The sequence below is a fragment of the Leguminivora glycinivorella genome, chromosome 4 (assembly GCF_023078275.1).
Source record: "Leguminivora glycinivorella isolate SPB_JAAS2020 chromosome 4, LegGlyc_1.1, whole genome shotgun sequence".
Lineage (NCBI taxonomy): Eukaryota > Metazoa > Arthropoda > Insecta > Lepidoptera > Tortricidae > Leguminivora > Leguminivora glycinivorella.
In genome coordinates this window covers 4,093,270-4,117,116 of record NC_062974.1, presented here as the reverse complement: position 1 = coordinate 4,117,116, position 23,847 = coordinate 4,093,270, and the positions used below count along the sequence as shown (strand labels likewise).

Here is a 23,847-nt window from a genome sequence, read left to right as displayed (position 1 = left end):
TGAGAATGAGGAAAAGGGCATTCACTGAGACGAAGAAGCCCTACGATCACACAATTACAGTTGTTGATGCGTTCACCAAGTGTGTGTGGCCCTACCCGATGAAGTCGACATCTAGAGCAGAGGTGATTAGCAAGTGGCAGTTGCAGCGGCAGACGTTTGGTGACCCTATACATATTACCTTTGCCCGAGGTAAAGCATTAAAGAAAAGAGCTTTCAGAAGTACTGTGAAGATGAAACTTTATCTCGTGTAAGAAATTCTTGGTGCCTAAAAGTTAACTTGATTTGTTACTTTATTAAGTTTAGTAAGTTTGGTGAATATTTAAAATGTTGTTGTGTTGTAAAATGCTAAAAGTTGTTACAGTTATTGTTTTTATATCTAATGCTTATATTGTCGGATGTTTTTCAATTTATGTTGAAATGTAATGTTGAATGAATGAGATGTAGTTAGATGAATGAACGTTGAAGTATATCTGGGCATTTCTCAGAGTGTTTCAACTTTTTTGATTTCGGTGGCAGCATTAGTACCCGAACCATGAGTTTTCTTTGTTTCTGGTACAAATCCGCGACTTCTATTTAAATTGACAGGATTTCATGTGACTCTTACAGGATTCATGTAAAACTGTTGCCATCGAAAACAAAAAAATTTAAACACTGAGAATGCCCATCTGAGGGCAGATATGAGAGCAGGACAGCCGAGAATGTGGGATCGGAACGTAAGGTGATGGCGTGAAACAGAACGTTGTATTATAGTAGAATGACAGTAGGTGTGAAAGGCGATGGGAGAATAGTTTTGAACGATGAGCGTTCGAACGTGAAAGAATTTAGTAAAATCTGTTAATTTCTTATTTGCTGCTTAATTAAAAGTTACTCATTGTTTATTGCTGGGTTTTCATTCGAGGCATAACAATATCCCACAAATATATTGTTTTATTCCCCATTAATATTCGATATGTAAAAAATACCCCAAATAAATAATAGCACTAGACCCTACTCATAGTGTTGTGTTCCTGCCGGTGAGTAAGGGTGCCAGAGCTCAACGAGGGTGCGGTGTGTTGATGACGGGAGCACTTACGGAACTAACTTGTTCCGTCTATTGTCCTTTGAGTCGTCGGCTACCCGAACCCTCCTTAGAACTTGTACATTCCTTTTTGCTGTGTACTTAACACAGCAAAAGGGAGTGTACATGTTTCTAATAGGGTGGCAACGCGCTTTTGACACTGTTTGAGTTGCAGGCGTCCATAGGTTACGGTGACCGCTTTACATCAGGCGGGCCGTATGCTTGTTTGTAATGTAATGCAATAAAAATTAAATAATCAGAAAATAATACTTCCGTCTTAGTGCGTTTTCACATTATCCGATCCGATATCAGATGTAGGACCGATATCCCATATATTTAAGCCGCCTTTTTTCGATTTTCGCCTTTGAAATCCTTCCTACATCCGATATCTGATCGAATAATGTGAAAACGCACTTAGTGTTGTAATATTTTACGTAGCATATTTTGCCTATTCTGGAATGTACGTCCAAGGTAATTTAGAACTATCTTGGAATAATATATTACTAAAAACTCAAAACAAATACTAAAACTGTTATCTTCAATATGGCAATTTTGGTTAGCATGCAGTTTTGTGCATCTTGCATACGCGCCATCTACCGGATTATAATGTTTGCTATTAGTCATCAAACGTACAAAACACTTCCCATGAATTGAATCTGATTCAAGTACCCGATTGGTAAAAAATGACTTAATTGTTTTTGTTAATTTCGGTGTTATATAGTGATAATGTTGTACGATCATGTTCCAAATTTTGAAATAATACGACTTAGGTCATTTAAATGAAATTATTTCGTGAATTGAACAATACCATTTGTCGCGAGAGTATAGTAATGCCATCTATTGTTTTACGAGTCAAACATATAAAACGATGTACTGAGTTACACGTCTTCCTTTATTTAGTTTAGTCTATGCTACCAGCAATTTAAAACTTTGCCTTCGGCCCTGTTTTAATTATCGCCACTAATTTCGAGTTTTTTCTTTTCCGCACTTGTATCGTAATGTACTAACCTCTCTCTTGAAACAACAAAAATAAAAACGTAAATTATTTCTCTGTCCACAGACAACAACCAATCCCTAGCCCCGAACTTTGAAATATCAGAAACATGGTTCAACCAGAAAGTGCAAGAACTTGTCAAACGGTATAACTATACCCTCAACCCTCGAGGAGTGTACGAAGCGATCCGGTACATGTACACCTACCACCCTGAGCCACACAACGTTAGTGCCATACGGGACCAATATGTGCATGTAAGTCACTTGGCTGTGATACTTCCTTTAGGAGATAGTCGCAAGAGCTGGTCAAGAGGTGCAACTATACCATCAACCCTCGAGGAGAGTACGAAGCAATCTGGTACATGTACACCTACCACCCTGAGCCACACAATGTTAGTGCCATCCGGGACCAATATGTTCATGTAAGTCACTTGTCTATAATACTTCCTGTAGGAGATAGCCACGAAAGATATCAGAAAGTGCAAGAGTTGTTCAAGCGGTACAACTATACCCTCAACCCTCGAGGAGTGTACGAAGTGATCCGGTACATGTACACCTACCACCCTGAGGCACACAACGTTAGTGCCATCCGGGATCAATATGTTCATGTAAGTCGCTTGTCTATACTTCCTTTAGAAAGAGATAGTTGTACTAGTGTAGTGGTGTGGCTATCTCGCTCTAGAAGTGATACTACAAGCTGAACCGAGGAGTGTACAGGGTGTATTTTGATAGCGGGTCAGTGCGGGCAGCTACCAGATCCCGTGCTGCTAAGCGAAAACGATCTTAGGAGACCTTCCTTCGATTTTTAATTTATGAAAATTGGCAATGGTTAACCTCGGGTCACAGACCAACCCCTATAGACATCCATTACAAGACGACTCGCGGTCGCCAGCCTTCCTAGTATTTGCACTGATATAAGCGCGGGCGCTCGCCGTTCCCGATCAGTATCGACCAAGTAACAGACCCGAAAGCAGCGCGTGTTTTTCGCACTAAAAAAATTGGAAAAGGGTATTTTGATGCCTTAAAGATGTCCACCTGTAGTGTGAAATGGTGTGGAAGGTAACAAGAAGCTCAAATTTAAAAACAGACGGCATTACATTCCACAAATAAGTCATATTTATAATTTATTCAGAGCCGGCATAGGTCAACTTACATTGGCCACTTACGCGTCAGTAGAGGGACAGTCATACTTCTGTCCCTTTTCATCTGGCGCGACTGCCCGCCGTCCTTGAAACGGCCAATCACAGCGCGCTTAACACATTCCCCGCCCGCTCCTCGCACCCCAAACACTGGTGACTCGTATCGCGAACAAAATATACAAGATTGCTACTCTATAGGAGGTTCTCTGTGCCTCGGGTTAACCCTTCATTTTCAGTAGTGCAAGTGAACCTTAGCAATAAAGGGGTTGAAAGGTGACCCTTCATCCATGCCACAATAGGCTAGTTTCCTACTAGTCAAATCAGCTTCTTTTTAAGAACTGTCAAAACGATTTGTCCTTATAACTACTGTCCATATTTTTCTTCTATGTGGTGCTTAATTTCGTGCACTGCATAAAATATTTTAGTTTAAGTATAGGAAACTAGCCTATTTAAACCGTATCCCACAGTCGACTTCTGCGATACCCTGAGGAAAGGGGGTGAAATTCTCAAACAGAGCGTTTTTTATAGTAAATGCATTTGTTTTTCTAATAAAAACGTTTTTTCACAGTTACTATCCGACTTTCTATACCGCGCGCCGACCGACAAAATGGTGAAACTGCTACTAGAACAAAAAGTCCCAGTGTACATGTACGTTCTAAACACAACCGTGGAGTCCTACAACTGGCCGCAGTGGAGGCAATACTCACACGATATAGAGCATTACTTCTTAACTGGGGCTCCGTTCATGGACCAGGAGTTTTTCCCGAGGAAGCAGCGGATCGACAGGCAGATGTGGACACCGAACGATAGGAATATGAGCCATTTCTTTATGAAGGCGTTCTCGGACTTCGCGAGGTTTGGGTGAGTTCAGTTATTTTAACTATGAAACTCCCAATAACAAAACATAAAATATTTTTAAATGAGTTCAGTGTTTTTGGTTTTTCAAAAAAACTAAAATTCCTACAAGTAAATTATACTTAATTATAATTTTTTTAGCCTATATTAGTGTCCCACTACTGGGACACTAAAGTAACAACTAACTTTAGTGTCCCTCATTTTTTCCACTCGACCCTGTCGTCCGCGTTTTCCCACCATTTTGGGTTAAATATGTTCAAGTCCGACGTTAGCAACCATCCGAATTTGTTAGTAAGTGTTATTTTGTAAAACTTGACACTGTGGGGACGATTAAAATTTACTGCAAAGGTCATCTTAGCCTTTTTTTTAGGGTTCCGTACCTCAAAGAGGAAAAACGGAACCCTTATAGGATCACTCGTGTGTCTGTCTGTCTCTCTGTTACAGCCGATTTCTCCGAAACTACTGGACCGATTTACTTGAAATTTGGTACACATATGTAAACCTGTGGCCCAAAGACGGACATGTAATTTAATTAAATGAAATTTAATCATAGGGGTCACTTTTGGGGGGTAAACTTGAAAATTAAAAATCAAAGTTATTAAAACTATATTATGTTATATATCAAATGAAAGAGCATTTTATGAGCATTTAAAATATATTTTTTTTTAATTTTTAATTTTGGTACTTTAGAAGTAATTTAAGAAAATAGACAAAAAATGACCATTCCCCCCCCCCTTATCTCCGAAACTACTTAGCGTAAAATTTTCAAAAAAATACACGAGATAGCCCTCTACCTGTAGATTACAGGAAAACCTATTAGAAATCTACAGTCAAGCGTAAGTCGGACTTACGAGAAAAAACTCAAATTAAGATTTTCACTCACTGACGCTGCAAGCAGTTACTAAACGTCTTAAAATTTTGTAAGCGTGATGGACAGGTAGAAAGAAATTCATTTCTGTCTTTTTCTTTTTAGAAATTGTTCAATTTTTTTTTTCATTTGCCAAAATGACTTAAGTTCCTACTAAAAAGGAGGCGCTTAAGACCGTTTGTAAGTGGACTGAGCAAAATTTTGTTCAAATCGGTCCAAAAAAAGGTCTCTGTTGACGAAAACATAGAATTTGTGGCAACGACAGCCCAAATCTGAAGTCCATTTTGCTCTATCTCTTATCGTTTCCGAGATATATACGTAAAGTCTTGAAAGTGCGAAAAGTTAACTTTGCCATCACAGTCGTTCAGGCGCTCATGAGTTCTTTGTATGGAAAAGTCGAAAACCGACTCGCACTTGACCAATGTTCATAGAACGTTGTGGTTTTTACGCGGGTCCGCGACTGACGACGTTCGAATGTTTTGTTCGGAAATGTTTGAGGGTGGTTTCTTTGAAACGTCCCCGGTGGCGGGTGGTTCGACGGGCGAAGGTCACACGCCGCACGCGACGGTCTGTATTCGTTTTGTACAATAGCAACGGACGGCGGGTGGCGTCTTGATATGGAAAATGACTGACTTCACTAAAGATAATGATGAACTCATTGAGGTAATACTAGAGAGGACACTGCGAGCAAAACGTTTGCGCTACAAACATAAGTCCATTGGACTTATGTTTCTGCCTGCACACAAATAAAATGTAAAAATGCCTTCCTGCGCAACAAGATGCTGTTTAAGCCATACGAGAAAATCGAATAAAACTGACGTGTCACATTTCATCGGTTAGTAATGTTAGTATACACGCTATGTTAATCGATCTTTATTTAAGTAATTATTTCAATGAAGGGACGCGCTCCTCAAACGCGAAGCTATCGCTGCCATTTTGTTGAACGAAATCATAGATTAATCGCATCATAATCGCACAGACTTGACATGTAGGTAATGAAGTATAGTAATTGTGATTATATTCTGTTTGTAATATATAAAAGAGAAATGTTAAATTTATTTCACGTTATACTTATGAATACTACACAGTTCTAACACGAGTTGTAATCGATATTTTCATACAATAATAACCTATGATTTTCTTCAAGGGCAATTAAAGTAGGTATATGAAAAAATCAATAATGTATTTTTGTTTCACTTAGTAGAACTTAAACATAGCACAATGTATGATAGTGCTAAAATTAAACTACTTACTCCCTTATTCATAAACGTTCACTAAAGTTATCAAGCCGATAAAGTTCGTTTGTCCCTTTCTATCACATCAATACGCCGAAAAGGGACAAACGAACTTTCTCGGCTTGATAACTTTAGTGTGCGTTTATGAATAAGGGGGTTAGTATTTTACAAAAAGTATAAAAAAAGGTCTACACTAAGAGTGTCGCGTCTAGGTGGTCATTGGTCAAGTCTTACTCTATGACACGGTACCTCCCCACGCATGCGCCGCGCGCTGCCGGCCGGAGCACAGACTTTGTTTGGGGTGTAATTTCTAGTATGTTAGTACATAGTAATTCAATGGATGAATTGTACTTCTGTGAACTGTTTTCGATATACTTAATCGAATATATGTGAGCGTCAGAATGGCGGGTGTACATCAAGCAATCCTGGTGTCGTATACGTCAGGAGTTAGTGCTAGCAATGTGCCAAATGTGCGCCAAAATTTGAGCAATGTGCTCTTTGAACTCCAGAGATATTTAAGAAATTAATGACACCCGCCATTCTGACGTCAGGTTGGCGGGTGTACTTCCAGTTCTAGCTAATGGCTGCTTACTCGAGGGTGAAAGTACTGCCTAAGGTTAGTGCTCGCAATGTGCTTCCACATGTATGAAACACACACTAATTCAGAGAGCCGTTGAAGAGTAATATGGGATTGAATAATTATATCTATAAGTATCACTTTTTTGTGAAAAGCGCCTGAATGTTAATGCTGCATTGCAGGTAATGAACATTGCTATTTTATTTCATCAGGCGTTATAGACATCTTTATTCAATCCCATATTACTCTTCAACGGCTCTCTGAATTAGTGTGTGTTTCATACATGTGGAAGCACATTGCGAGCACTAACCTTAGGCAGTACTTTCACCCTCAAGTTAGCAGCCATTAGCTAGAACTGGAAGTACACCCGCCAACCTGACGTCAGAATGGCGGGTGTCATTAATTTCTTAAATATCTCTGGAGTTCAAAGAGCACATTGCTCGAATTTTGGCGCACATTTGGCACATTGCTAGCACTAACTCCTGACGTATACCACACCAGGATTGCTTGATGTACACCCGCCATTCTGACGCTCACGAATATATGATGTAAATTTTTCTTTACTACAATGAAAGTGTTTGAGTACCAAGTTAAAAATTTCACTTTCTTTTTGCCGGTTTCATACAAAAATATCGTTTGACTGTCTCTTTTTTTGGGTAATAATAATATTTATATGGAAACGGATTAAGTCGCGTATAATCTTCTTCCTCTAAGAATTACAATGTAAGTATTTTTGCATTCATTTTGATCAGAGCACAACACAACAGTTCAAAAATCAGTCTACCAGAGCTTCTGAGTTCCGTCGCCGACGACGGGTGACCAAGGGTCAGAAAACCCACGCACCCGCGACCGACAGCGTGTGGCACAGCGGCACATGCGGCTCACATCCAAACATTCCAAACGCCGCCGGGCGCGTGTGACGGGCCAGAGAAACCAGGGCCTTAGGGCTAGGTGATTATCGCCGCGCCGCAGAGGACGCGCTGAGGGGGGGGCGGTGCCTACAGCAGTTGTAGTTGTATGCATACCTAGCTCACGCACACAGACGCGTCCGCTGGCGCCGCCAGGGGCGGCTCACTCCGCTATCCTATCGCCGCGCTACAAGTATATCCTGGCGGCCGCGAGCTGTGGCCGCGAGTTCGCGGCCTACTCAGGGGGGCGCACATTCTCACGGAATGCACGTTCGCACTTTCTATTGTTACTTTACGTCGCGAGGTTTTTTAAGCGATGTCCGCGGGTGGAATGGCTAATAATACTTAATTAAATAGACATATTGAATAAAATAAATACCAAAAGATATTCTTATACAGATCTACTACTGATTAAGTCCCACGGAAAAGTTCAATAAGGCTTGTGATGTTGGAACCTTGAACAAAAATATATAAATACAGCGTATATACCTAGAAAGTACTCAAGACTTGAATATAATAATATAACATTTAATGTGAGTATTAATTCGTTTGGATCCATTGGTAACCCTATCACCGGACGCCGCGCACGTGCGGCTCGTTTCTTTGTAAGAATGTTGTAGGTATTTAAAAAGGCGGCATTTCGGAAACATCAAAGCAGTGGGCCTTCTTTACTTGTGCTATTATTATATATTCTGTGGCGCCGCGCCGGTGTCCACGTGCGCTCTCTGCAGTGTGCGCTGCCGCTGCCACGAAACGTTTACCTACTCCGTGTAATACTGATAAAAGAAAGTATTGACATGAATTCACACGTTTCGGAAATGACTGTAGGTATTTTAAATATTTTAGCACAATATGTTTTTTGCCTCTTATTGCCTATTATACAATATAGGTATACATACCTACTATGGCAACTCTATCACAGCGCAGAATATGCAGAAGCCACATGGTGGTCTGCGACAGAAACTCAATAGACATTTTCAGAGTTTTTAAAATAAGTACCTAAGTAGGTACGTGAAGTAACATGGTAAATTAAAAAAATATCATTAGATACTTATTGCGAAGGTGTAAACAATTTCCTTCGTTTTGCCACATATCAATAATTACCTATCTATATTAAATTCATTAATCCGTATACAACTATACATTACATTTTTACAGTACGGTAATACTCACCCCGTTATTAATAAACGTACACTAAGTTATCAAGACGATAAAGTTCGGTTGTCCCTTTCCGACGTATTGGTGTGATAGAAAGGGATAAACGAACTTTATCGGCTGGATAACTTTAGTGTACGTTTATGAATAAAGGTGTTAAAATTTATAGCTACGAAATTTTACATAAAACACCTACTTTAAAATAAAATAAAAAATGTTGAATTTGGTTAACATTATAAAAGACCTCACGCAAGCTGTGCTAATTAGTTCGCGAATTCGTCGAGAGGTGGCGCTAAACACAATTATGCTCATTAGAGAACCTATACTTCTAGCCTAGCCCAGTCTTTAGACTTATGTGAGTAACGTAAAAGTACCTAATAGTTTTGTAGGTACGGAACCCTCGGTGGGCGAGTCCGACTCGCACTTGGCCGGTTTTTTACTTATGAAACAGAGCAGACTACTGTTACATATATGTATTTTTTTTCTAATAAAATACTATCGTCAAAATGTCAGATTTGGACTGACTATAACTAATGTGGTTATATTTGACAAGTATAATCAATTGTAATTTACTCATACAACCTACACAATACAGTCAAATACCGATGTAGTGTGAAAAGATTTGCCTTCGTTTTGTTACGGAAACGTAACTACGAACGTGTCATGCTATTTCAGTCAGTCTCAGTACAAGATATACTGACAAACCAATTTCGCACTAGACGTACATATGTTACAAAGTATACATATAATAATAATATCGTAAAATGGCCCTCTGACGATAATAAGTTATGAATTTATAATTTTTCAGCAACCCAACCCGCACTCGCATCCTCGGCGTACACTTCGAACAAGCGACAGAAGGTCAACTACGCTACCTCAACCTCAACACAACATACAACTCAACCATACAGCTCAACTACCGACAGACTGAGCTGGCCTTCTGGACGATGTATCTACCGACTGTAGTGGGCCGATTTGTGCCGACCTACCCTCCTATCACTGAGGTAACTATACACAAGCACCTCAACACTACATACAGCTCAACTACCGACAGACTGAGCTGGCCTTCTGGACGATGTATCTACCGACTGTAGTGGGCCGGTTTGTCCCGACCTACCCTCCTATCAATGAGGTAACTATGCACAAGCACCTCAACACATACAGCTCACCTACCGACAAACTGAGCTGGCCTTTGGACGATGTATCTACCGACTGTAGTGGGCCGATTTGTGCCGACCTACCCTCCTATCACTGAGGTAACTATACACAAGCACCTCAACACATACAGCTCACCTATTTGTAGTGGGCCGATTTGTCCCGACCTACCCTCCTATCACTGAGGTAACTACACAAGCACCTCAACACATACAGCTCACCTACCGACAAACTGAGCTGGCCTTTGGACGATGTATCTACCGACTGTAGTGGGCCGATTTGTGCCGACCTACCCTCCTATCACTGAGGTACTATACACAAGCACCTCAACACTACATACAGCTCACCTACCTAAAACTGCCGCCCACCCCCTCTCGGTTACCTCACAGTTACCGCCTGTCGAAAACGCGAACAGTCTACCTGTCATATTTCACTCATACAAGCATAGTACGCGATCACCTACACGAGCTTAGACTGAGTGCTAGGAACGCGCCTCTTTCATATATTTGATCGCCAGTGTCCGAGGTATGCCTCAATACTATAACATCTCAACTACCGACAAACTGAGCTGGCCTTCGAAAAGTTGAATAGTTATCTGTGCAACAAGAGAGCAAAGTTGATATTTGCATCGAGTGACAAATTTGAGTTGAAAAGCGTAGCGAGTGGTTCTAATTTAGAATCTTGAGCGTAGTGAGGGACTCAAAAGTCTGTAAATAACTCTGGTCTCGTGTCGCACATACAACTTTTCACCCCAGCAAAGCAAACAAGAACAAAAAAAATGTAATTCACAGAATGTAAAGCATTTTTTACAAATAGTTTTTAAGAATTTGTTACAATTCAAGCTGGTAAATGGGAACCGGGTCCCAAGGATTGACTATATGTTTCTGTGCAGTGAGCAAATAGCTATTTTGCTTACTGGTTTCACGCAGCAACGTACGCACTTTCCAGCTGCTGAGGTGTAAAATATTTTTGTCGCGAAACATGAACGCACCCGTATGTGATTAGTATTCCATTTATCCGCACAAAACGATTTGCCTCATCTTTTGTGATGCGGACTGCAAAGGAATGGAATGCGCTCCCACCGTCTGTGTTCCTAGAAAAATACGACCTCGGTCTCTTTAAAGCAAGAGTGAATAGGCTATTCTGAATCGGCGAGCTCCATCTTAGACTCTGCCTTCACTTTCCATCAGGTGTGACTAGGGTCAATCGCCGATCAGTCTACAATAAAAAAAATGTATGGAGACCGGATTCTAAAAAAATAGAAACATGAAAAGAAAAAAAAATCGCGTCTAATAATATTATGTATCGTATCGAGATATAAAATTGAGCATGTGAAAACTTGTTCCAGTATTGGTGGGAGCCGAAGCAGCCGCTACAGATCGCCTTTTGGACGGTTTCAGTGGCGTGTCTACTCCTCATCGTGTTGGTGGTCGTGTGTTGTATGCTGTGGCGGAACGCTAAGAGGTAAATGTTAAATCACCAAGTTTTTAACTCGTTATTTAAATTAAAAGGGAACAGGACGGACTATTAATATCGAAATTATTTTCTATTTTGGCGGAATTCAAAGACCTATATAACTTCGTAAAGACCGATAAAGTCTAAGAAAAAAACGTACCCCAAAATCATACAGAAAAAGGTACGGTGAGCTAGATGGCGATACACCTTTGGGGTACGCTCGGCTAGATGGCGCTAATATTAATATTTGACATTTTAAAACATATCAAGCTAAGAATATGGGCCAAATTGTCAAAACTGAGGTTCAAAAGTTTTAAGCTTGTGTCGAGAGATGGCAGTCTATGCACTGTGATTACACATTTTACTTTGGCAGTCATTCTCTATAATACTCGATCCTCTTTGGCGGAATTAGAGTAGCCTTGAGAATGTTCCGCGTTTCGTCTCTTCTTCTTCCATCCCTGTTCCCGTTATTTGGGGTCGGGCCTCCTAACATATTTGCGCCAAGAGATTCTATCTTGGGTTGTCGATTCCGGCAATTGGACTTTCGTATGAGAAATATTCTTGTCCTACGAGCCCCAATGCAAATGATATCGTCTAGTATGAAAAAAATATTATGTCCTAACTTCGACCTCAAAATTCAGGATGAATTAGATGATTAGTAGAACATGTAACATAAAAACAAGAGAGCTTATAATGCATATTTTATTTATTCAAAACATAAATTAACAATTTTCCTCACTAGTAAACAAAAAAACATAATTTCACCAAATGTAACACTCGCAAAAATGTTCGTCTTCAGCGTAGCCGATGCAGAAAAGAACAACTACCACTTGGTGGCGTCACCTTTTGCATCTAAAACGGCCTTAATTCTGAGCGGCATTGTATCTACCAACTGTCTATACTCCTCAGGGGTTATTCCATTCCAGACACCCACAAGTTTCTCCTTAAAATCAGCTTTGGATTTAGAAGGATCTTTTCGCAACTTTTTCTTCATTTACCACTACAAAGTTTTTATGGGAGACAAGTCTGGACTGCTGGATGGCCATGATATGGTAGGAATTTGTTTTTGTTTCAGCCACTCCATCGTTGTCTTGCCAGTATGACATAAAGGCACCATCTTGTTGAAAAGTAAATCCATTTATATACTTGAACTTTCTTATAGACGGTAGTGAACTCTATTCCAAGATGCTTTTGTATTTCTCTGCATTGACGGTTCCATCTATAAATTGCAGACATCCCACACCCTGTGCCGACATACAGCCCCAAATCATTTAAAGATACTGGAAACTACACCTTGCGTTCAAGACAGTCTTTGTGAAATGCATCTCTTTTTCTTGAATGACTTTACTTCGTTCATCGCCAACTATGACCTCAAATTTGGATTTGTCGCTCCATATTATTTTTCGCCACTGATCGGCAGTCCAGTTTCTGTACTTTTGTCCAAATTTCAACCTGTTAGTTTTCTGCTTTTGAGTAAGTAATGGTTTCTGTTTAGCGGTGTGAAAACCGAAGCCCATTATTTTCATTACTGTCTTTCAGGTATCGACTGAAATGTTTATTTTGATCGCGTCATGCCATAGTTAGGTAAGTTCTCCTGCTCTTGCATGACGATTTTTCCTGATGATGCTCCTCAAAATCCTGTTTTCTCTTTGGCAGTTATTCTTCGACGGCCAGATTTATTTAAACAGGAGACGGTTCCGTGTTTTAGTTGATGCTGGATGATTGTATGCGCCGTAGATCTTGGCAAAAAAAGGTCTTTGGATATTTTGGAACGTAGATTTGCCGCTATTGTTACTGGAAATTATAATTTTCCTCACTGATTCAGGCACCGACTTACCTCTTGCTATTTTGGTATAAAAATGTTGTAGAATAATTATATTTTTTACAGAATTTACCTTTTTATGTAGCCGTATATTACACTGGTCAAAAAGAGAAATAAAAAAACAAAGTGTGATGTAAAGCTGCATTTTTGGTATGTTATTTGGGGTCCTTGGGGGAATGTAGGACTATATTTTGCAAGCAAAAAAATGGTGTGCTAACTTCGTAATTTAAAAAAAAAAGTAAAAAAATCAGACTTTTTTTGGTTTTTGCCGTTTTATTAAAAAACTATGCATTTTTGGTCAAAAGTTGCTTTGTAATGTTGAAAGCGCATTAAATTCAAAACAGTTTGACATCTTTTTTATCAATGTCCGTCAAATATTTTTTGAGATATGAAGCGTCAAAAAAAGAGCATTTTTCCCCTTTCTATGAAAATATTCGTTTTGCTCATATTTTGAGACTGATATCAGCAAAACAACTCAGGCTATTACATAAATTGTAAAATAAAAATGTAGGAAATTTCACTAGCTTTCATTTAAAACCAAAAGAGTGCCAGTTATTTAAAAAAATAGGATTATATCATAAGTCTAGTATAACTGGATCAGAAATAATCGGTGGATGGTAATGGCCAAATGGGATAGTTTACATATATTTACAGGAGGCGTAGCGGAGAACGAATTATTATTATTTGTGGGCTGTTCAAGTATTACTCAGACACATACTTGCGTATATCAAATCAACATTTATTTAGTAAGTTAAGTTTACGGTCAGAAAGAGCTCAGGATCGCCGCTTGGCGGAAAAAAATATTTACGAGTAGAAAACCCTCATTAATTGAATCAGATTGTTCCGAAATTGTTCTTGTACGGACTGGTTTTTAAAGCATATCACTGAGGGTCAATAACATCGATGCAATCTCACGAGCGTTGTCGTGGACGTGCCCGAATCATAGTATTCTCCGTTTAACGAAATATCAGTACATAGTATGTGTTGTATTGCACGCGCAGGTCTCTCACCGCCGCGCAGGTGTAGTCGGACCATAACTCGACAGTATACACGCTTGTACAAAAACTGAGGAACAGCTGTCTTTTTACGCTGTCACTACATTTGGCGAATCTTCTAGTCAATATTTTTGCCCTTACTGCGGTGGCTCGCCTCTGCCTTTCTATGTCCTCCTGGTCTTTTAAACTGGACAACAAGATGTGGCCAAGATATTTGACTTCGTGTACTCTCCGCAATTGAACTCCATCAAGAAAAAGAGGTGGTACATGATTGGGCATATGTGCTGCCTCCATGAGCATAAATTCAGACTTGTCCGGATTGTATCTCATGCACAGATCAATACAACAAGATGGCCCTTACAGGGCGACTCGCGGTCACCAAGCATACGACAAATCAGGTTTATAAAAGTTTGAACGCGTGCGACACCGATCAGTAGCGCCCAAGTATACGACCCGCTAACAGTGTCCGTGTCCGCTCGGGAAAAAATCTTAAATAATCAATTTTGGTTGCAAACAATGGTCTCTTACAGCATAAAGTGGTGTGGCAAGTCTTCTAACACTTCTACATGTAAAAAAGATGGAACAACATTCCACAGTTAAGTCAAATTAATTACTTTGTTGAATATTGTTTATTGTCCGCGGAGTTCATTTATACTGGTCAATATGGTTGTGCTGAGCGGCGCCGAGGCGCGTCCATCCCTCTTTACCGAGTTAACAATGTGATATGCTATCCCTTTCACGTAAACGACTAGGCATGGGGCCATGTTAGTTTATGTCTGTTGCGGGAACTTCGTACTGCCGTTCGTACCATGTGCTACCATTTTATGAAATATAAAAGAAAGCAGATTTGTAATAGTGAATAATTATCTAGAATCTGTAGAGTCTGTAGTGGTATTTAGTTCATTGATTAGTTTAGAATATTTAGTTGGTTATTTAACTTAGTAAACGTAAGTAAAAATGCACAGTTTAGTTATTAGTTACTAGAATGATTTTTATTGAGATGCTATCAAAATTATCATCCTCCTTGCGTTATCCCGGCATCGGCATTCGCCACGGCTCATGGGAGCCTGGGGTCCGCTTTGGAAACTACTACCAAGATTTGGCGTAGGCACTAGTTTTATGAAAGCGACTGCCATCTGACCTTCCAACCCGAAGGGTAACTAGGCCTTATTATAATTTAATTATAATATTATAATTTGTTGCAAAACAAATTCACCACAGTACTGGTACCGGTACCATTGTCTATAATAGACATGTCCAATTCCCATCCCTACTGCTAATCATAAAGGCGCGCCATTATTTGAAACGACCAATGGCAGCACCGTGCGCGCCCGCCTCACCCCGCAAGGATTGGTGATTTGCGTCTCGAACAATATCGCTTGCATTTGGCTTCTAGTGGGGTGTTCTGTGATCTCATGTTATGCTGGCTGGCGTATCTCTCGCATTCTGCAAGTAACTTACGCATAGCTCCCACCGATGGTGCTAGTAGGACCATATCGTCTGCATATGCGATGTGATTTATCATTTGCCCATTGATGGAGGAGCCAACCTCGGTACTGGTCAAAGCCTGCGACAGCCCATCCATGTACACGCTGAAGAGAGCTGGAGACATACTGCCTCCTTGTCTCACGCCACAGTTTAGCCCGCTGGCTGTGGACAGAGTTGACTTCCATCTTACTACGTTCTTCTGCTGGGAATACCACTTCTCCAGTATCTTAATAATTGGCGTGGGCGCTTTCCCTTCCCGTAGTTTGTTCCACAGCAATTGGTGGTCAAATACAACTCAAGTGGACTTTCTATCACTACAGGAGTTGTGCCATCAAGATGCAGAACCAGGACCCTCAAAAAGGAAAATGTAACAAATTCTATATTGATTTAGACTAACACGATTTGCACTCATAATTTTAGAACAAAACGGGACTAATATAAATGTAAGTGTTTACGCGATTAAGTCCCGTTTTGTTCTAAAATTATGTAACAAATTCTGTTTTATTTTTCTAATTTACTAAACTTCAAAATTTTACTGTATTTTATTTCTTCATTAGTAATAGTCAAATCGATGCAAAGTTAGCTTAGACAATTTTTTCAGATAAACGGATATCAAAGAAAGTAAGATCGAATAGATAGCACTTTCAACCTAAAACTTTTAGCGTAAACTATTTTACCTTAACCAATCTACCAGACTCTTGGCTTCTCTATTAATAGATTTTTTTTGTTTACCAAAGTAACTATTCGTCTTACTGACCTTTATTTGCACTAAAACTAAAGCAAAATAAAGTTTATACAATGTTATATTGCAATATATACCATATCATGAAGTATTTTGCAGATATTTGTCTAAAAATATTGGCAAAACGCTACATTTTATAAATGCGTCAAAAATTAACCTTTTTTGACGCTTCATATCTCGAAAACTATTTGACGGACATTGATAAAAAAGATGTCAAACTGTTTGAAATTTAATGCGCTTTCAACATTACACAGCAACTTTTGACCAAAAATGCATAGTTTTTTAATAGAAAAATAAAAACCAAAAAAAGTCCGATTTTTTTACTTTTTTTTTAATTACGAAGTTAGCACACTTTTTTTTTGCTTGCAAAATATAGTCTTACATTCCCCCAAGGACTTCAAATGACATACCAAAAATCCAGCTTTACATCACACTTTGTTTTTTTAGCCGATTTTCATGTAAGATTTGACCGGTGTATATCATATCAGACGACTTATAATATTATTAATTCAATTTAAAATATTATTGTATAATATAAATCTTACTAAACTATTTTTATTTAAAATAGACGACCTATTATGCCTCAAATATGAACTAGGCGTATTTTTTTGCTTTAGATATGTTATTTTTATGATATGATTATATTAAAACATATAACATTAGGGCATTTTGTACGGCGCAAGATTAAACTAGTTTTAATGGCTTAGTGTGTCGTGTATTCCATTTATCATCAAAGTCAATCTGGGTTTAAACACCAGTTTCGGAAATAAATATCGCACGTTGAAGTGTGACTAGACGATATCATTTGCATTGGGGCTCGTAGGACGTTTCTTATACAAAACGAGGAACAATAAGATTTTAGGTGGAACTTAATAGGTGGAAAGAAAAGAGTCATGTAATGATCAAATGTATTGATTTCCAGACCCTTCCTTTTCCGCACAGACGAAAGCTAGAAGGTGTTGATAATAGTTATTTGTTATACAAGGGGGCAAAGTTGTATTTTAACGCCGAGTGTGGAATTGAAAAACGAGCAAGTGAAAGGATTCGGAGCGAAGCGAGTGGTTCGAGAATAGAATCCTGAACTTGCGAGTTTTTTAACACACGAGAAGTAAAATACATTTGCACCCGACCCGACCCGACAGGTGAAAAATCATCTTTATTACTAGATTCAAATACTTTTACCAATTTTAAAGCAGTTAATTTGATTTTATTCTAGGTCAAATTACTTTACCCACTAGTGGTATAAATGCGTTTTTACCCGCTGGTATCAAAGGACAAAACACGTGTTTCCGAGCTAGTGAGGGAAAAAAATCCTTATTATAGGTACTTGCGACCTAGCGTTAGATCGCGTTCAATTTAAACGCCAGGGCTAATAATAAAACAAATTGTTAAGGGTATGTTATATTAACCTGCCAAATCCTACACCGTGGCAAACGACGCAACGAAGCCACGCTGTTACGTCATCGCCAATCAATTATTATTAATTAATTTTAATATTGTTCTCTTTTTATTTCTCTCTTTTTTGTTAGGTCAGTCTAAGTTTCGTCATGCATTGGTTTTACTGTAATGTCATGTAAACGTGTTTTATTAATAAATAAATAAATATTATTATCCATGCTAATATTATAAAATGGGAAAATGTGTGTGTCTGTTTGTTTGTCCGTCCTTCACGGCAAAACGGAGCGACGAATCGAAGTGACTTTTTAAGTGTAGATAGTTGAAGGGATGGAGACTGACATAGGCTACTTTTTGTCTCTTTCTAACGCGAGCGAAGCCGCGGGCAAAAGCTAGTATTTCATAATATATAGCGCGCAAGATATTGGGATCTCCACACATGTTTTATAAATTTTTCTAACAGATTTTATATTTCAGGGCTATACCTCCTAAATGGAAATTACTACCGGCAATGTAGGTGAAAAGCAATACAAATCAATGTTTTTTGCTCGTTATGTTTGTTTTTTTAGATATGTTTGTTTTTTATCATTTTCAAATGTTTTCAATCTGTTTAGTTTGCTCGTGTTTGCGATTTGGTTTGTGCATGGGCATTTTATGATTAATTCGGTTTATTTGAATTTTTTAGCAGTTTTATTTTGCGAATGCGATTTTGGGTTAAATTGTGGCGTAGGCGAGAGGCTGGCAACCTGTCACTGCAATGTCACAGTTTCGTTTTCTTTCAACCCCTTATTTGCCAGGAGTGGCACTGAAGCTTTAGTGGTTTCATGTGTTCTGCCTACCCCTTGACTACCCAAAACAATGTTACTGTAGATAACCGTTGTTGATGGCGCTTAGTAAATCAATTAAATAAAAAATAGCTTAACTAAACATCGTTATTGCAGAGAATCTGACCGTTTCTACGATGGAGACATATTCATGGTGCCAGAGCTGGACGAAAGCGGCATAGACAACACGACGCGGTCGCGCGACAACATCTACGAATATCGCGACGTTCCTGTGAAGAAACCGCACACACCTCCTACCCTTAGTCGAGCTGTGAGTATAATACTTACAAGTGTCACTTTTGTCAACTTTTACATTTTAACGAAACGTTTATGCTCATATTACTGAGCTTTAGCCTCCGCCACACATAAAGCGTTTTGATAGCATAGCGTTAGCGGAGCGCAATGATAGCGGTGCGCCGGACGAACGCTGGCGTTCTGCTCGCAATCCGCGCTCGTTAGTTCCCGTTCCCGTTCGTCCAGCGCACCGCTATCATTGCGCTCCGCTAACGCTCAGCCTACGCTCTTAAAATGCGCATGTGTGGCCGAGCTTTTAATATTTTCTTGGTAAATCAGCAATTCCCGTCAACTTTGTACAATGCCACGTCAGCAAATTTTAATTGATCTTAATTTGTTACCAACATTTAGTAATATAATTCGACTTTCGTAAGATATATACAGGATAATTGTTATAATTAAGAAAATATAGATACTAGAGAACCTTAATGACGAAATAAAACTTAATAAAATCTCAATTCATCAACAAAATCTTGGTAACAAAATAGGAATTAATAAAAACAAATTTAACTTTTTCTTAATTTTTGTACAAAGTTGACGGGAATTGCTGAAATACATAATTTCATTAGTTGACATGTAATTGAACACTACCAATAAAATGTATATGAATATGGTAGATGGGTTAGGTAGTTTCAGATGGCTTAAGAGCATACAGTTCAGAAATAGGAGCAGCAGGGCTCCGTTTAGTTGTCTTTTAAAGGAATAAATTTTGAAAAAAGGGTTCAATGATCTATTAGAGAAGTATCGGCGGTCGGCTTATAGAATATAAACTATAGGAACGTATGTCATTAGAAAGAATTCTAGTAAGTAAAAGGGGAACGGAAAGAATGCAGTGCTAACGCCTTCGTTTACGCGTGTCATTATGCCGACATTTCCTACCACACGTTTGTAGGTACTATACTTGATGAAATCGATCTCGATTGTCTTTTTGTCCATAGACATCGCAACCTGCCACACTGGCAACGCTGTCCACTCGGCCTGCGTCGGCCGCGTCCACCGGCTCCGCGCTGTCCCTCAAGGACGGGCTCGTGGCCTCCTCCCCCGCCCCCGCGCCCGGCCCGCCGCTGCCCCGCGCGCGCTCCAGGACACTGATGGTGAAAGGGGTGCCACAGACCACAGTGTAAACTATACGCTACGGTATCCGCTAGTTTATTAATCCCCAAAATGACGTCAGACCGCCCCACGATGACGGGGCGCGTTCCGACAGCTCCCAGCGCGGAAGCACCCCGGCAGGGGTGTCGAATGAAGACATACCACCCTAGTTTATTAATCATCGTCACAGGAACGTAGGTACACTATATTCTAGACGAGACAATTTAGCAGCGTAGGCAGGGTCTTGCCTTGTCTCTTAAAGATCTCGAGCCCGGCCGACTACAAAAAGATGTATCCACATTTTCACCTTCTTGTATTGTACATACAATCACGCCTGTGTCCCATGAAGGGGTAGGCAGAGCACATGAAACTACTCAGTTTTCAGTGCCACTTTTGGCAAATAAGGGGTTGAAAGAAAACGAAACTGTGACATTGCAGTGACAGGTTGCCAGCCTCTCGCCTACGCCACAATTTAACCCATATCTCGCAGTCGCCTTCTACGACACCCACGGGAAGAAAGGGGGTGGTGAAATTCTTAACCCGTCACCACACGAGGTCTTGTATTTTAATAAGGTGAAAAAGATACACCTCTTTGTAGTCGACTGTACATATGACATTATAGTATCCACTAGATTATAATCGTTGTCACAGGAACGTAGACTACATTATCCTTTGTTCGTGTTTCTTCCTTGTTTTGTATTGTTGTATTTTATCAAGGTGTGCAATAAAGAGTATTGTATTGTATTGTATTGTACATTATCGATAAGACTGTTTTATTAGACTCTGACTCATTAATCCGTTTAAACTTAAATTGAGTAGGCCGCTGCCTCTTGTCAAAAATGGTCACGTTTTTTCATTTGTATTCTGCTTTTTTTGCACTCATAGAATGATCATATACGTGACAGCTTCTCTTTTGCACACTTCATTGAAATGATAAGTCTTTGGTCTAGCAGTTGAAGTGGTCTGTGTTTATTAATAATGAGTTTATACGCACTAGTTTAACTGTAATATTCCGTGACGTGTTTGCTAGAAGTGTCTTTCCTTATTCTTATCTATGAGTAGTATGAGTGTTATAAAATGTTATAATACTTAGACAATACTCATGATAAACCGGCTAGGTATGGTTTTAATAATGTCGAGTTCGTTCAAACTGCACACTTAAGCACTGGGGCCCGTTTCTCGAAAAGTACAAGCCTTGTATTACAAGTGCGCGAACTGTCAAATCGTATGGGTTGTCATGGAAACACACTTGTAATACAAGGCTTGTACCTTTCGAGAAACGGGCCCCTGGTCCCACCAAAAGCAAGTATGCTATGAGCTATTGGCGATAGAATCGAACAATATATAAATGCAGTTATACATATCGTCACTACTTTCAAAAAATCTCGTATGTCACACTGCTCCTCAAAGTTAAAACGCTACTGCTAAAAGAAAAATGTAGTAAGTATGTATGGAATGCATATAAAGTTATTACTTTATATGCATTCCATACATACTTACTACATTTTTCTTTTCATTCACAGAAGAAGATACAAGTTTTTTTTTTCAAAGTAGTGACTATATGCGCTTGGTAAAACTAAAGTCGTGGGTACGTGATTTTGTTGCCGTACGTGTGTTTAAGTGGAAGTGGAAGATAAACAAACCCGACTAATCAATACCATTGTTATTATGAGATAAAAATAACGGCAACGAATTAAAGACAGTCGACGTCTTTATAGTACATTACAAGTGCGTAAAAAATGAAATTCGAAACGAGTGGCGATAAATTAAAACACGATCGAAGGGAGTGTTTTAAATGGACGAGTTTCGAATTTCCTTTTCGCACGAGTATCGTTTTTCAGTACAGATGGCCCTCCGAAGTTTCGACCTGGCATATAATGAATCACTTCTCGCACTAGTGCGTAAAAAAAACACCATCTGTACTGAAATAGTACATTACGATACAAGTGCGTAAAAAAAGGAAGTTCGAAACGAGTGGCGATAAATTAAAACACGACCGAAGGGAGTGTTTTAAATCGACACGAGTTACGAATTTCCTTTTCGCACGTGTATCGTACGACGTTTTTCAGTACAGATGACCCTCCGAAGTTTCGACCTGTCATATAATGAACCACTTCTCGCACTAGTGCGTATAAAAAACACCATCTGTACTGAAAATATTTTCGCCATTCGTTTCGAACTTCCTTTTTTACGCACTTGTATCGTAATGTACTATTCTCGGTACATATGGTGTTTATTTCCGCACTTGTTCGCAAAGTAGTTCATTTCTTGTTAGATTGAAACTTAAAAGGGCCATATGTACTGAAAAACGTCGTACGGTACACGTGCGAAGAGGGAATTCGTAACTCGTGCCGATTTAAACATTTGATCGCCAGTCGCCACTCGTTTCGAGTTTCCTCTTTTCCGCACTTGTGTCGTAATATACTATAGTAAAACACTGCCCTTTAGAAAATTGTTATATTTTTTCTAGGGGCATTCCACGAGAAAGCCGCTAACGACATGCTTTTGCCTTGTATGGCAGCTATATCAATTAAATCCGAAAAGCTCGAGAAAATACTGCCAATTGGTTAACCAAGTCATGAAAGGTTGTCAGACACAAGTTCGCTTTCTTAGCGTCTTTAGAAGTATTAGAAGAATTGCATGTCGTAAGCGACATTCTCGTGTAATGCCCCTCTAACACTTAATATAGGTCGTTCTTGATTTCTATTCTTTAACATTTTTACTTGTTTTTTTTTTAATACCACCGTTTATAGTTATAAGTGTCTTTATGAACCAGTTTGTACTTATTCTGTAATAGTATTAGTAAAGAATCATTCCATACGCAGTTAATATACTGCATCGCTAATGTTGTTTAAGAATCACCCACGGTTAATGATCTTTATTTTAAAGACATGAAAGTCTACCAATATTTAGTTACTTTTGAAGAATATAAACGAAGTGTAGCCGATATTGTAAAATGAACATTACTATGCACCTGCATATACAAATTTATTAACACATTCATTGCCAGCAACGCAAACCTTGTGTCCATCGTTCTACAAAATTATACCTGGCAATTAATGTGTTAAATGGACGTAGTTACGCAATAACGTTCCAATCCATCTGAAATTGTCATTGAAATGAAAGACTTTTGTTTTTCATACAAGCTCTAAAACTTAATGACAATTTCATGTGGACTGGAACGTTATTGCGTAACTACGTAATATGCCTGTTTGCTTATCGCTTCCAAGTATTGTAGAGAAGCTATTATAGTCATGTAGGTAAAACTGCTTATCAATTACTTGTCCTGTTTACAATAATGTAACAGGAAATGCAATTATATCTATTAGTTTAGAAAAACAATACATTTTAGTTCTAGGAATTAATTAAACATTTATAAATTTAATTAATGAACATTTTGGATTAACCTCCTTAGAGCTGAGATTATTTTTTTATTTTTGAATGAAAAGAATTAAAATAAATGAAACTTTTTTTCCAATAAGATTTGAATTTAATCGAACTGAATATGTCCTAAATATTAGTTAGGCCTTACGACTTTAACCAGAAAATAAAACTGTACTGCACTGCCAGCCAAAGTATATCATTGACTTTGGAACTAACAGAGCTATAGAACATTACAGTAAATATTTATTTAAAATAATCCATAACATAACTTTTCTATAAGTTTTTTATTACACACTGATCAGTGATTGACCCTAGTCTAAGATGGAACTCACGGATTCAGTAATAGCCTTATTCACTGTTGCTTCAGAGATACCGAGGTCGTATTTTTTTTATATTTAATTATAAATAATCTAA

General features: G+C 38.9%; 1 protein-coding gene across 3 annotated transcripts in view; it reads left to right on the top strand.

Moving 5' to 3' along the window:
* LOC125225591 (cholinesterase) overlaps positions 1–20,426 on the top strand; it is a 37,247-nt gene extending 16,821 nt beyond the window's left edge. The window contains exons 10-17 of one of the 3 annotated variants that reach the window (XM_048129364.1): positions 2,118–2,305; positions 3,758–4,050; positions 9,596–9,692; positions 9,821–9,919; positions 11,291–11,406; positions 18,317–18,352; positions 18,781–18,934; positions 19,896–20,426. In XM_048129364.1, the coding sequence (XP_047985321.1) occupies positions 2,118–2,305; positions 3,758–4,050; positions 9,596–9,692; positions 9,821–9,919; positions 11,291–11,406; positions 18,317–18,352; positions 18,781–18,934; positions 19,896–20,081 (1,169 nt within the window). In that variant the 3' untranslated portion in view covers positions 20,082–20,426. Of the gene's footprint in view, positions 1–2,117; positions 2,306–3,757; positions 4,051–9,595; positions 9,792–9,820; positions 9,920–11,290; positions 11,407–18,316; positions 18,353–18,780; positions 18,935–19,895 lie in introns of all 3 variants that reach the window. The other 2 variants (XM_048129363.1, XM_048129365.1) reach the window with 2 other exon arrangements.
* The last annotated feature ends 3,421 nt before the right edge of the window (positions 20,427–23,847 follow it).